The sequence below is a fragment of the Microcaecilia unicolor genome, chromosome 11 (genome assembly GCF_901765095.1).
Source record: "Microcaecilia unicolor chromosome 11, aMicUni1.1, whole genome shotgun sequence".
Taxonomy (NCBI): domain Eukaryota; kingdom Metazoa; phylum Chordata; class Amphibia; order Gymnophiona; family Siphonopidae; genus Microcaecilia; species Microcaecilia unicolor.
This window is the reverse complement of record NC_044041.1, coordinates 33,257,578-33,270,568: the sequence shown is the minus strand read 5'-3', so window position 1 is coordinate 33,270,568 and position 12,991 is coordinate 33,257,578. Positions and strand designations below refer to the sequence as shown.

At 43.0% G+C, this 12,991-nt stretch overlaps 1 protein-coding gene across 7 annotated transcripts in view; it reads right to left on the bottom strand.

Moving 5' to 3' along the window:
- Window positions 1-12,991, bottom strand: part of ATXN2 (ataxin 2) — a 401,010-nt gene that overhangs the window by 232,753 nt on the left and 155,266 nt on the right. For all 7 annotated transcript variants that reach the window (XM_030217312.1, XM_030217315.1, XM_030217310.1 and 4 more), the window contains 3 exons: window positions 11,613-11,776; window positions 10,325-10,416; window positions 8,025-8,222 (listed from right to left, as the gene is read on the bottom strand). In XM_030217312.1, the coding sequence (XP_030073172.1) occupies window positions 8,025-8,222; window positions 10,325-10,416; window positions 11,613-11,776 (454 nt within the window). The remainder of the gene's footprint in view (window positions 1-8,024; window positions 8,223-10,324; window positions 10,417-11,612; window positions 11,777-12,991) is intronic.

Here is a 12,991-nt window from a genome sequence, read left to right as displayed (position 1 = left end):
CAAAAGGAGGCTTATGAAGAGCCCGAAAGAATAAATTAAGGTTCCATTCTCAACACATATGAAAGGGAGGCCGCAAGCAACCAGATCCCACAAGAATCAAACAATGTCCGGGTGAGCCACAAGAGACGTCTTCTGTAGTCTGCCCCTAAAACAGGCCAAAGCTGCAACCTGAACTTTTAGAGAACCCAACGCCAATCGTTTCTGAAGACCTACCTGGAGAAATGCTAGGAAGTGCGTGACCTGAGCAGAAAAGGGAGAAAGTCCACTTCAGAACACTAGCCCTCGAATGTCACCCACACTATCGCATATGCCATGGATGTAGAGCATTTCCAAGCATCAAGCAAGGTAACGGTGACCAAATCAGAATAACCTTTTCGCCTCAACTGAGCCCTTTTCAATGGCCAAGCCTAAAACAAAAGAGGCACAGATCCTCCATGAGCACCAGACCTTGTTTAAATAGGCCGTATATCTGCGGAGTACAGAGAAGATCCTGCAGTAAAATCAGATTTGTATACCATGACATCCATGGCCAATCCATGGCTAAGAGAATTCCCTGCTGCAATGATCCTTTTCAATACGTGGCCTACCAAGGGCAAAGGAAAGAAGGCATACAATAGATGTGTCTCAGGTCTGGGCAGCAGTATGACATAAATCCCCATCAAACCTGGTTTTTTCCAACAGCTGAAGAACTTGGGTATTTTGGCATTCTTTTTCGTAGCCATCAAGTCCAGAAGCGGAGAACCCCATCAGTTCACTATCAGCTGAAAACACTAGCTGGATATTTCCCCTTCTCCAGGGTCCACGGAATGCCTGAGAAAGTTCACCTCCATATTCAAGGGCCAATGTGGGCTGCAGACAAGCAGAGAAGATTTCTCTGTCCAACTCATGAGGGAGGCTGTCTCCACCACCATTCCACGATTGCAGGTCCCATCTTGCTTGTTGATATAAACCATTACCTGTTGCACTGTCAAAGAAAACTCGGATCAGGACCCTGGCCAGAAAGGGAGTGAAGTCGTGTAAGGCATTCCACGCTGCCCAGAGCTCCGAGCAATTTACTGACCACTGAGACTCCTGTTCCGTCCAGGTGCCCTGTGCTAGATGGCTCTCTCATTCTCCCTGTCTCCTCAGCTCGAAACCTTGGGGTCATCTTTGACTCTTCTCTCTCCTTCTCTGCTCATATCCAGCAGATTGCCAAGACCTGTCGTTTCTTTCTTTACATCATCCGTAAAATCCGCCCCTTTCTTTCCGAGCACTCTACCAAAACCCTCATCCACACCCTTGTCACCTCTCGTTTAGACTACTGCAATCTGCTTCTTGCTGGCCTCCCACTTAGTCACCTCTCCCCTCTCCAGTCGGTTCAAAACTCTGCTGCCCGTCTCCTCTTCCGCCAGGGTCGCTTTACTCATACTACCCCTCTCCTCAAGACCCTTCACTGGCTCCCTATCCGTTTTCGCATCCTGTTCAAACTTCTTCTACTAACCTATAAATGTACTCACTCTGCTGCTCCCCAGTATCTCTCCACACTCGTCCTTCCCTACACCCCTTCCCTGTGCACTCCGCTCCATGGATAAATCCTTCTTATCTGTTCCCTTCTCCACTACTGCCAACTCCAGACTTCGCGCCTTCTGTCTCGCTGCACCCTACGCCTGGAATAAATTTCCTGAGCCCCTACGTCTTGCCCCATCCTTGGCCACCTTTAAATCTAGACTGAAAGCCCACCTCTTTAACATTGCTTTTGACTCGTAACCACTTGTAACCACTCGCCTCCACCTACCCTCCTCTCTTCCTTCCCGTTCACATTAATTGATTTGATTTGCTTACTTTATTTATTTTTGTCTATTAGATTGTAAGCTCTTTGAGCAGGGACTGTCTTTCTTCTATGTTTGTGCAGCGCTGCGTACGCCTTGTAGCGCTATAGAAATGCTAAATAGTAGTAGCAGTAACTTGTAATGAGCTCCCCAACCCAACTTGCTGGCCAATTATCACCACTTCCCACTGTGTTATCAGAAAAGGAGCTTTGATGGGCAAATTCCTGGGTGACAACCACCACTGCATAATCCATTTGGCAACCAGCATCCAAGGATCATGAAGATGGTCTCCCGTGACACAGAAGTACAAACAGCTGAGAAGAGACTCCTGTAATGGCCGAATTATATGCCCTTGCCTATAGCACAACTTCCATCAATGCTGACATTGACACCAGAACCTGGATGTAGTCCCAGGCCCTGGGCCTGCCTTGACTGATGAGAAGACAAATCTGCTGTACTAGCTTCAACCTCCTGTGTTCCATGAGGAAGATCATCTCTCCTGCTGTGTCAAGAAGAATGCCTAGATATGCCAGTGTCTGCGATGCAGTTAGTCTGCTCTTCTTGAAATTGATCACCTAACCACAACAACTGCAAAAGATGGCCAACTTTGTCCGTAGCCACCATGCTGTCCAAATAAGACAATGTACAAATAAGTCCACTGTCGAGATACGGGTGAACTCTGATTCTCTAATGCCAAAGGAAGGCCACCACCGCCACCACCATAACCTTGGTAAATGTTCTTGGTGTTGTGGCAAGACTGAAGGGCAAAGCCCTGAACTGGAAGCAAAGAGCCCAGCATCATAAAATGTAGAAATATCCAATGCAGCAGCCATACGGGTATATGCAAGTACACCTCCTTGAGATCAAGGGTGGTGAGAAATTATTCCATTTGAACCAAGGCTACGACTACTCTTAGTTTTCTATGCGTGATTTTGGCCCACACTTCTTGAACCTCCTAAAGACATCCTCCCAACCAAAAGACAAGAAGAATAGACCAGCCTCACATCATTGTGAAGCTCAGGAAGCACTGGACGCTCTAGCTGATTAAGAGGAAGACTTCCTGTCCACACAAAAGGAAGACTGGCATGTCTAAAAGTAGGGATTCTGACCATATTGCTGATGACCAGGCCGCTACCATCTGCTGTCTCAAAATCAACATTCAGTGCCCCCTGAAGACAGACGACCAGAGGCGTTCAGCTTATCCTAAGATCTTCTCCAAATAGCCACTTGCCCTGAAAGGGCAGTTTTACAAGACGTAACTTTGACGCTTAATCCGCCACCCAGTGCCGCAACCAGAACTGCTGACGTGCCGTGACAGCCAAAGACAAAATGCGAGCTGTAACCCGTAAAGTGTCATAAATAGCATCCACCAAGCAGGTCAACCTTGCTTCCAGTTGGGCATTATGGCACCCATCTTGTTTTGCAGACTACTGACGCCACTCCAGGCATGATCTTGCCACACACGAGCTGCACACTGTCGCTTGAAGGCCCAAACAAGCTACTTCAGAGGCTTGTTTCAGCGAGCATTTTAGCTTCCCATCCTGTACGTCATTTAGAGCAATGTCCCCTTCCAACGGCAAGGTGCTCTTCTTACTCACCATGTCTGGTTAGATCCATTCTGATGTAATCAGATCTTGAATGTCTGGATGCATTGGGAAAGCCTTAGGAGGACCTATAAGCCCACTCAATATCGATGAAGGTAAAATTATGCCTTACCTGCTGATAATTTTCTTTCCTTTAGTAGCAGCAGATGAATCCAAGAACTGGTGGGTTGTGTCCATCTACCAGCAGGTGGAGATAGAAATTACAAAACTGAAGGCAGTGATACCAGACAGCCAGTTCCTCCTTCACCTCAGTACATGTCTCATCACCAAGCAGAATCAGACAAGAAACCAGGAAGCCTTCCTCACCAACCATACAAAACAGAAACTCATCAGTCTGAATTGAGAAACCATGACTGCGATGCAGTCCCCTTCAGTGATTTCTGTTCTTCCTCTTCTCCTTTATTTATTTTTTTTTTTGGAAACTAAAGACCAGGACAAGAACAGAAGGCAAAACACGCACAGATGACAAAGGGTGGGATCCTGGATACATCTGCTGCTACTAAAGGAAAGAAAGTTATCAGCAGGTAAGGCATAAATTTTACCTTCCTTAGTGTATGCAGCAGATGAATCCAAAAACTGGTGGGATGTAACAAAGCAATCTCTAAATAGGGTGGGAAGTCGCCGCACCCCGAGACAGAACCGCTGCTACAAAGGCAGCATCTGAATAGTGAAAGCACACCTTTTCCGCCCAAGAGGTAGATAGCAATCTCGTGAAATGAGCCTGCAATGCCACCGGCGGGACGCAACCTTTCCAAAAAATCCACAAAGTATCTGCAATCCAACGAGAAAAATATCAGATCAGACCAGAGGCTGCCATCCCACGGTAAGAACCAGCAACAAAGACAGAGAGAAGATCTGAACGCTGAAAAACATGCAACATCTGCAAATACCAGAGAACCCTCTGAATATCCAGAAGACGAAGCGTCTTGTACTCCGCGTGAAAATCCCCCTCCTGAAAGGAGGAAAGAAAGAGCGGCTGAAAAAGAAAAGCCAAACCACAGCTGGAAAGGAAAGAAGGAACTGAAAGCAAAGTCACTCCAGACTCAGCAAGTTGCAGAAAAAAAACAGCTCGGCATGGCTGCACTAAAAATTCAGACACACTGCGTGCCGAAGAATTGGCGACCAAGAACACTGCTTGTAAGTTCCTAAGCGGAGTCCGAAAAAATGCTCGGTAGACAAGGAGCCCCAAGCTAGACTAGGAGAATATGAACAAGGTATCAGGGTGAACAAGGTCACAGCAGCAGAGGAGCAAAGCACTCTGCAAGAAATGCACTGCCTCTGAGTGCAAGGCCAGGCCCTTCTGCAACCCATCCTGCAGAAAGAACTCAATCACTGAGGAACAGACGCCCGCAATGAAGACCAAGCATGGGCCGCAACCAGCCTCAAAAAAATCCTCAACACCCAAGAATACACTGTTGAAGTGGATCATGGACCACATACAAGATCTCAACAGAACAGTAACCACTGCGTCCAAAGAACTTTGTTAGACAGAGTCGGCCTATCAAAAAAACAGGCAGAAAGACCAAAGCGAGAGGGATCATCCACTCAGGAACGAACCCAGAAGGAAGAGTCCGGAGTCAAGAGGGATCCAAAATGAAGGTACCACCAGGAGCCGCATCATACCCACATACCAAGCGTGCAGTGGTTAATCTAGAACTACTAGAATGACTCAGCCCTGGTGGCGAGCGATCCGAGAACATACATGGAAAACACTGCTGACACTCCTGGACCACCCGTCGAGAAGCAAGAGCTGTAGATGTCGTCTATGAGCACCGCCCACGGCACTACCTCCAAAGTGTCCGCCACACAGCCCAAGACATGAATACATAGCCAGGCCCAAGGACTCAGCGCCCTGAGCAGACTGCACACCCAAGTCTGAACCTAGATCCTCCAGACCTCGGTCAAGAAAAAATTGCACCAGAGCTGCCTGAAATGGGATGAGGTGGCTCATTTGAAGGGTAACCACCCAGCCCAAGGATTCAGAGAAGACCCGGGAAGATAGACTCTCGGATCTCGTCTAGAGCGAGGTGCACTCTGATGCTGTCCTTGCGGAGAATGCCGCAAAACTCCCAAACTTAGGAAAAGGTGAATGGAGTCACAGCCACGCCGAAAGACAAAGCCTGGGACGGAACATGAGGGCCCAGAACGGCCAAACATAGAAGCCGCAGATGAGGGGGCCAAAGAGGAAAGAGAAGAAACGCTTCCTAAGGGAGAAGTGCAGGGAAGAAGGCTAAACTGAAGTAGCTCTGAATATAACTAGCTGTCCAATATTTAAAAAAGTGCAAAAGTGCAATAAAAGCCTTAGAGACACTGCAACAAACAGCTAGCTATAGTTGCCACAGATACAGAGGAAGCTGGAGCTGGTATGCAATAGTTTGATCAGTGTCAGAGAGCAAAACTAGAAGAGCAGAGCTGCCGTGGGAAACCACCACAGCTAACCTTTGGCACTATAGAATAATGTAAACTGTCCCAGCTATGCAACGAACTGCTTGTCAAGGCAAGCAATATGAGAGAGGGAAGTAAAATATGCCCCACAGAAAAAGAGCCGAGGGTCACAGCTTCTAATGTGATGCACAAACCAGCCTTAAACCTGGGATCTTCAGGCTGAAAGCCCTAACTATCTTCCAGAAAAATAAAACTATTTTGCTGAAACTACTGCACCTGGAGAAAATGCCCCCATGACAGCACTGAGGTTCCATGGTTACCATGGAGACCAGAGCACTAGCCCCAGAAAATAACAATATGTAACATTTCCCACAGAAGCCCCCTGCCCCAGAGAAGCCCCCAGAGTGGCTGACGTGCATCTTGAAAAAAAAAAAAAAAAAACAAGCAGCATCGCAGGACCATCAGATTCCTTCCGGAAAACTTAGCCATCTAGAACCCATCTGCCTGAGATGGACATAAAAACTCCCCCAATCACGAAAAGAGCTGCTGAGACCAAGCTCTCTTAAGAAGAAAGGTTCAAATTAAGGGTCTCAGAGCAGAGGAGATCCTGCTCAGAAGATATAGAAACAGCTTAAATTAGCTCTGTTCTTTCCTTGGATCCCTTGCATAGTGGGGGCAGTTTGAGAAGAATTTGTGCCACTGCCCCAGCTACATGCAAACAGTTTCTGACTCAAAAGTGATTTTGGTAAAGGAAACCAAAGGCTGGAGAAAATAAAGAGGAATCCCCTGTATCAGCAGTCTCTAATGGAACACAAGGTCTTTTAGGAGAAGCCGCCCATGCCCACATCAAGGCCTCAGGGTGGGAAAGGATCAGAGACGATATCAGGAGAAAAGAGAGGGCCGTACCGGCAAAAAGGTGTGTGTTTCCGCCATTTTAGCGCGGGAAAAGGCTGCTCGGGGAAGGGGAACTTCAGCGCTTCCCTCCCCAGCGTTCAAACACACCAGCACAGAGTCCCGCTGTAGAGGGAACAGTTTTCAAATGCCAGTGTAGCCCACACTAAAGCATGGTACCCCCACGCCGAAAAGAGAAAGGCAGGGACTCACCGAACAGCAGGTGTCTCCAGAGGAGAAACAGAGTCCCACCAACGCAGCAGCCTGCTGCCCTACTGGCACACAGACTGAAAGCACAGAACTAAGACAGGGAAACCCTGTACAGCCCGGTCCTGTCAGAAATCTTCTGGGGGGATGGGTTAACACTGAATGAAGGCAAAGGAGCTCTCTTGGGTTTTGGGTTTTTTTTTACTGGTGAGGAAGGCTAGAGCTCTAAAGACCGGAAAGCAAGGGAGGAAAGGGTGAAGCAGGGACCCAGAAGACTGAGCATGCCCCCCAAAGTCGGCACCACCAGCCAGACACTCCTAAACTCAACTGGCCCACAGGAGTATCCCCAACAGACAAATCCAGGAGCTGCTGAAGAGCCGTCCACCACCTGCTGGAGATAGAGATGTACTGAGGTGAAGGAGGAGCTGGCCGTCTGGTATCACCACCTTCAGCTTTGTAATCTCTATCTCCACCTGTTGGTCGATGGACACAACCCACTAGTTCTTGGATTCATCTGCTGCATACGCTAAGGAATAACAACGAAGATGGAATTCCTGACCCCAAAGCAGAAGACTCCTCAATGGAAAGCATCACCAATGTCTCATAAATAAGAGTACTGAGCCCCTCTTTATGAAACAACCTCAGTACTTTCAGGTAATCCCTCTCTACTCAGGAGGGAGCGCTCCCTCCTCTAATGGCTCCTCTGAACAGACCGAGGCCATATCAGATAAGGAGGGAGAAGCAGAGACAGATCTCCAGCAGTGGACAGATGAGGATAAACAAGATCTCTTAGGAGCTGGAGGGGCAGAAGGGTGAGAAAGTAAAGCACCTTACAGAAATTCTGACTGTCCCTGCTTCAGTAAATAGGCCTGGTGTAAGAGCAATATAAACTCTGGAGAAAAAAAAGATGCCAATGCAGCTGAATACTCTGTCGGACCCAGAGGTTGATGGAACCTGCTGGTTTATAGACACAACTATCCCACAAGTCCTGGAATAGTGGGAACCTATATAATAGAAGGTAAAGTTTCATATTCTTAAATTAAACAAAGAAATCCTTGTTCACAGATGGTGATTTTGCATGCATAAAAATACCAAAACACATAGAAGAGGTTTTGCCAAGAATACATACCTTGGATTCACACTATGCACTTCTCTTTCACTGGAGTTTCTCTGAACAGCAGTATATTTTTCTTCCTCTGTTCGGTCATCGTTTTCCAAGGCAACCCGAGCTTTGTATTGGGCACTTGATTCAATCTCATCAGCTAACTGAGTTGCTCGTGCTTCTCTTCTTAAAAACTCTTCTGAATTATCTCTCTCCAGGGGCACTCTTTAAATAGATTATATGTGTCTGTATTTAGCAACATAATTATCAGACACATTCACTCAAATTATTGTTATATCCAAATGATTCTGAGTGTGGTTTACTGGAAAGTGTACAAAAATTTAGAATAAAGTTTAATTCATTAATTAGCAAAATGTCGCATTTTGATATTGCTGTCATTCCAGCTATATTTAAGTTGAAAGGATCTCTGACTGTTTGGCATTCAAGCTGAAATAGCAAAAAAGTATTCTACAAGCTTAAAAACAAGACAATATGAGTTTTGAACCAAGCATTACTCCACCTAATAGAAAACAGAACAAATTTCAAGATGTACAAAAGTAATCAAGGTCTGTGTCCCACAAATGGCAAAAGATAGATGAAGCTTTGACAACTCCAGTGTTGTACATCACTTTACTGTCGTGAATTGCAAGTGACGGTGATGTGCAGTTCAGGGGGTAGGGGAAGAAATCTCAACTGGTAAATTGAATACTGTCAGTAATACCTGGGGTTGATAAATGGCTATAACCAAGACTCCATCATGTTTGGCTGCCCATATGAGGTTGGCATGGTGGAGACTTGCCAGCCAGTTAAGAATGGGTGGCTGTGATCCACACAGATTTGCAAGTGCGGTTCTGGCCACGTTGTTGGGCAGACTGGATGGATCATGCAGGTCTTCATCTACCATCATTTACGGTATTATCTAATAAAATTTATTTCATAGATGGTACAAGTGTACTACAAAAAAAAGCAGCCAATTAATCTCTGGTTTCTCTTCAGATTGAATAAATCTTTTGCCTTTTTTTTTGTATTGTATTTGTTATCTACCAACATTTACCTATATAGCAAATCTTTACAAAGTTTTACATTTTTATAAATTTAAAATATTATAAGACAGTATATTATAAGATAATAGCAACACTAATGCTATAAGTAGGTGGAAATGTATCTTCTTTTAATATATCACTTAAAATCCTAATAATTTTAATTTAACTTAAAGTGGCATTTATAACCCTCTTCTACCAACTACAAGGTAGATTACAAAGTAAGAAAGGAAAACATAAAATACAGAAAATTAGTAATTTGCTGAATACATAGTCTAACCTATCACAAGCCCCAAGCATCCCATTAAAAAAAAAATCCTGGAAAAAAAAAAAAAAAACATCTGGCTGCAAACAAGACAGGGATGATATTAACTTGCTCCTATTGGAAGATAATTATTACTTTTCTAACCAAAGTACGCAAATTAATTTTCTAGCACCACCTTTACATCCCTTACCACCACCTGTATACATGCAGTAGCATATGTTTCAACGCCAAGGGCCTGATCCAATAATGTTTTTCTCCTATTCTCTTAACTGTAAAAATAAAACTTAATGAATGACACCCTAAAAGTACTATTGGCTGTCCATTAATACCAAATCCTATGAGGCTGCACTTCTGTCAGGACAATTTGGATGTTCTGAGCTAAGTAAAGTTTACTTTTTGTCAGAATTAGAATCCATTCATTAGTAAGGATGGAAGTTTAAGCAATTCTAGCAATGTTATAAGAGTTTTTGCTCTATTTTGAGTTTTCTTTACTTGCAGGAAGGCTTCTTTGTTTGAATGAAGATTTTAGTCTAGTGAGAGATTGCTAATTAGTGTCTATTTGGGTGATTTATATTCATAGTGAGATTTAGTGTTGTGGGTATTTGGATCAGTATTGTGTTAAAAAATTGTGTTACCCTCCCTTCTGTTTTTTAAACACAGACTTTTCTCCCACTTCTTTAGAATTTTTGAAATATTCTGGGAGTTTTTCTCTGTGTTTTTTTTCAGAAGGTGGTGGAAGCCTGTGATGGTAATATTTACAGTGGAGCATAAAAGTCAGGCTCCCTGTTACACTGAGGCTATTTTTTAAAATTTAATATATTTTATCCTTCAGATCTGAATCCCCAGTGTGACACTATATTGGAGTGATGTGTTTGATAGTTTCTTTGTCCATTAATAAAACATGTGGATTGTCAGGTATACAACAGTTAAAGAGCTAACACATTCTAGAGCTCTTCAAGATTACAAACAAATTATGGTCAAATATATCAAAAAAGGAAAAGGAAAGATTTTTCAAAACTTACGTATATGAGGAGAGGCTGCTGTCATATGTTGATACAACACCATAATTTTCTTCATTATAACGAAACATGTCATTAGGATCCCATCCATTAGACTAAAGTAAACAAAAACAAAACAAAACAAAAAAAAGACAAAAACAAAAATCTTTTCTTTTCTCAACAGCTTGAAAATCTCAGGCAAATCAAGCAGTTCAAATTAAAGTGTCTCTCTGATGTGTTGCATACAGAATGGCGGAGCACCCTAATGATTATAGCAGTAGGTTGGAAACCAGGGAAGACAGGTTGTAAATCCCACTGCCATTCCTTGTGATTTTAGGGCCAAGCTATGCACTGAGAGGTTGAGTCTCCCTGTTAACTCTTGAGGGAAGACATGGTTCCAATCCAAATTACATTACAATGTATGGTGGTAATGAGTCCATTAAGCATTCCACACAGGCAGAGAAGAGAGCAGTGGTTTTTCTCACTTGGAGAATGTGAAAAACTTTTCACCAGATATAGGGTGTAAAAAGGTGAGCAGAGAGGATTTAATGGCAGGTTTTAAGACTTAACTGCCAGTTTTGTTTTCTGCAACAATGTTACATATCAGCACACATCTGCCAAAACCTTTTGTGAGGATCATATTTATGCATAAAACAGATGCCAGTGTGTGCAGACACTTCTTTTTGTTCTGACATCCACACAAGAAACTGTGCTTAAAATGAAACTTTTGAGCACATGCATCCAGCAGGCTTCCCTCAATTTGCACACTTAGCTTTCTGCATGTCACAGTATTACAGTCACAATAGAAGCCGACACTCACATGCGGTCTATTTGTACTTTTATTTGCATGTTCTAGACCTCTGACGTAGGCAATCTGCTAAAACACAGTTCACATCAGGTCAGGTCCAAATAAAATTTGCTTTGCCATAGGAGTCCATCAGATTTTTGAACTCCTCTTTGCTTCTAGTAGTCGACTACACTACTTCGTGTTATTTTGTTATGTTACCACATCTCCCTTTCTTATTGTCAACTGTATGAATTCAACGTTTGTTTCTTTGTCTCCGTTGCATTTATTTATTGTTTGTAAACTGCTCTGATGTTCTAGTAAAAAGCAGTATATCAAATCTAGAGAAATATATATACTCTCAAAACTTACAAATAAGAGCATTACCAGAAATATTTACAAACAATAATGAAAGTGAAAAAGTCATTTCTTTTTCCCCCACAACCAACAAATAACCAGAATTTTATTTAAAAATGGCTCATTTCCATAATTTCCTGGAATTCAAAAATTAAAAACAATGATACTTACCACATCTGTCTCTAAAGCCTCCAGCTCTTCAGTGGTACCAGTGGAGGTACCAGTGGAGGTGCTAGTGGAGGTGGTGATGCCCTCACCTCCATCCCAAGGCTCCAAATCCTTCTCTTTGTGTTCACCATTTACTTTAGAACTAATAGCAGAATCTGTAAAAGCATCTGCAAAAGGTGGTCACTGGGTTACATTAAATATGCCAAATTATGTAGATTAATTTTCCTCTCTCATGTAGTTGTAGCTGGATACAGAAACATTTAACACTAAATACTCAATACTAACTAGTCACAAATGATAAGATGTGCCTAACATGCACACTCCTAAGAAAATCACATGTAAACTAGGGGTATCAGACTACACACATCTGCACATTTAAGAGAGACATTAAATTGTAGTGAACAGCTGTCTAGAACAGAGTTTCCCAAACTATGGGTTGGAAATGGGGTCACAAAACCCATGTTTGGGGTAACAACCTGCATGGACTGTCCATAGATACATCACTATTATGAACCTATGGAAAGTCATACTGCTTTATTTGGCTGCAATTATGTGCAGCGCTGCGTATGCCTTGTAGCGCTATAGAAATGCTAAATAGTAGTAGTAGTAGTAGGTTAGGTCCACAAAAAGATTGATAAGCACTAACCTAGACATTATCCACATACGTTAATTTTACCAATACATCCAGGCATAAATAAGTGACAGAAAGTACATAGTAATATCAGAAATATTCAAACAGAAATGAAATATTTATATGTAAGTACCACGAGAAGAGGATATTTCTCTGGTAAGTGAACACTATTTTGCTTTGTGCTTTGGGAACTTAGAGATTGGAGTTTAAAGGAGGAATTGTAGGTTAGTGATAGGCAAAATACAAATATAAAAAGCTAATTTTATCAACTAATCTTCATAGTCTTTTCCACTTAGTTTTAAAAACTTTGTACCACAGCAATAACAGATAGAATCTAGCAGACACTGCAGGATCTAGTTTAGTCTTCCCATCCACCCTCCCCAACACCCGCCCACCCCTAGGACAACTCTTCATTTATAGTCAGTTATTGTGATTAGGGTAACAAGCAACTCTTACAGAGTATTAAATACATTTCATTACCATCTAAGAAAGAAACACTAAAGAAATCATACAATATACTATATAAACTAAAAGACACTTTTATATTAGGCTAATATCCTTAATACTGTAGCAAGTTTTAAATTACTGAAAAACTCAAAAACACTAAGATGGAGTCAGTAGTCCAGCAGCAAGAGGGATGCTATCCAGTCTTTTGCATTGAGTGTCACATGTATGATTATCTCCCAGTTAGTGAGATGTCATATGTGTGTGCCCGATGCAAAGAGCTTCTAGCTCTCAGAGAACGTGTCCG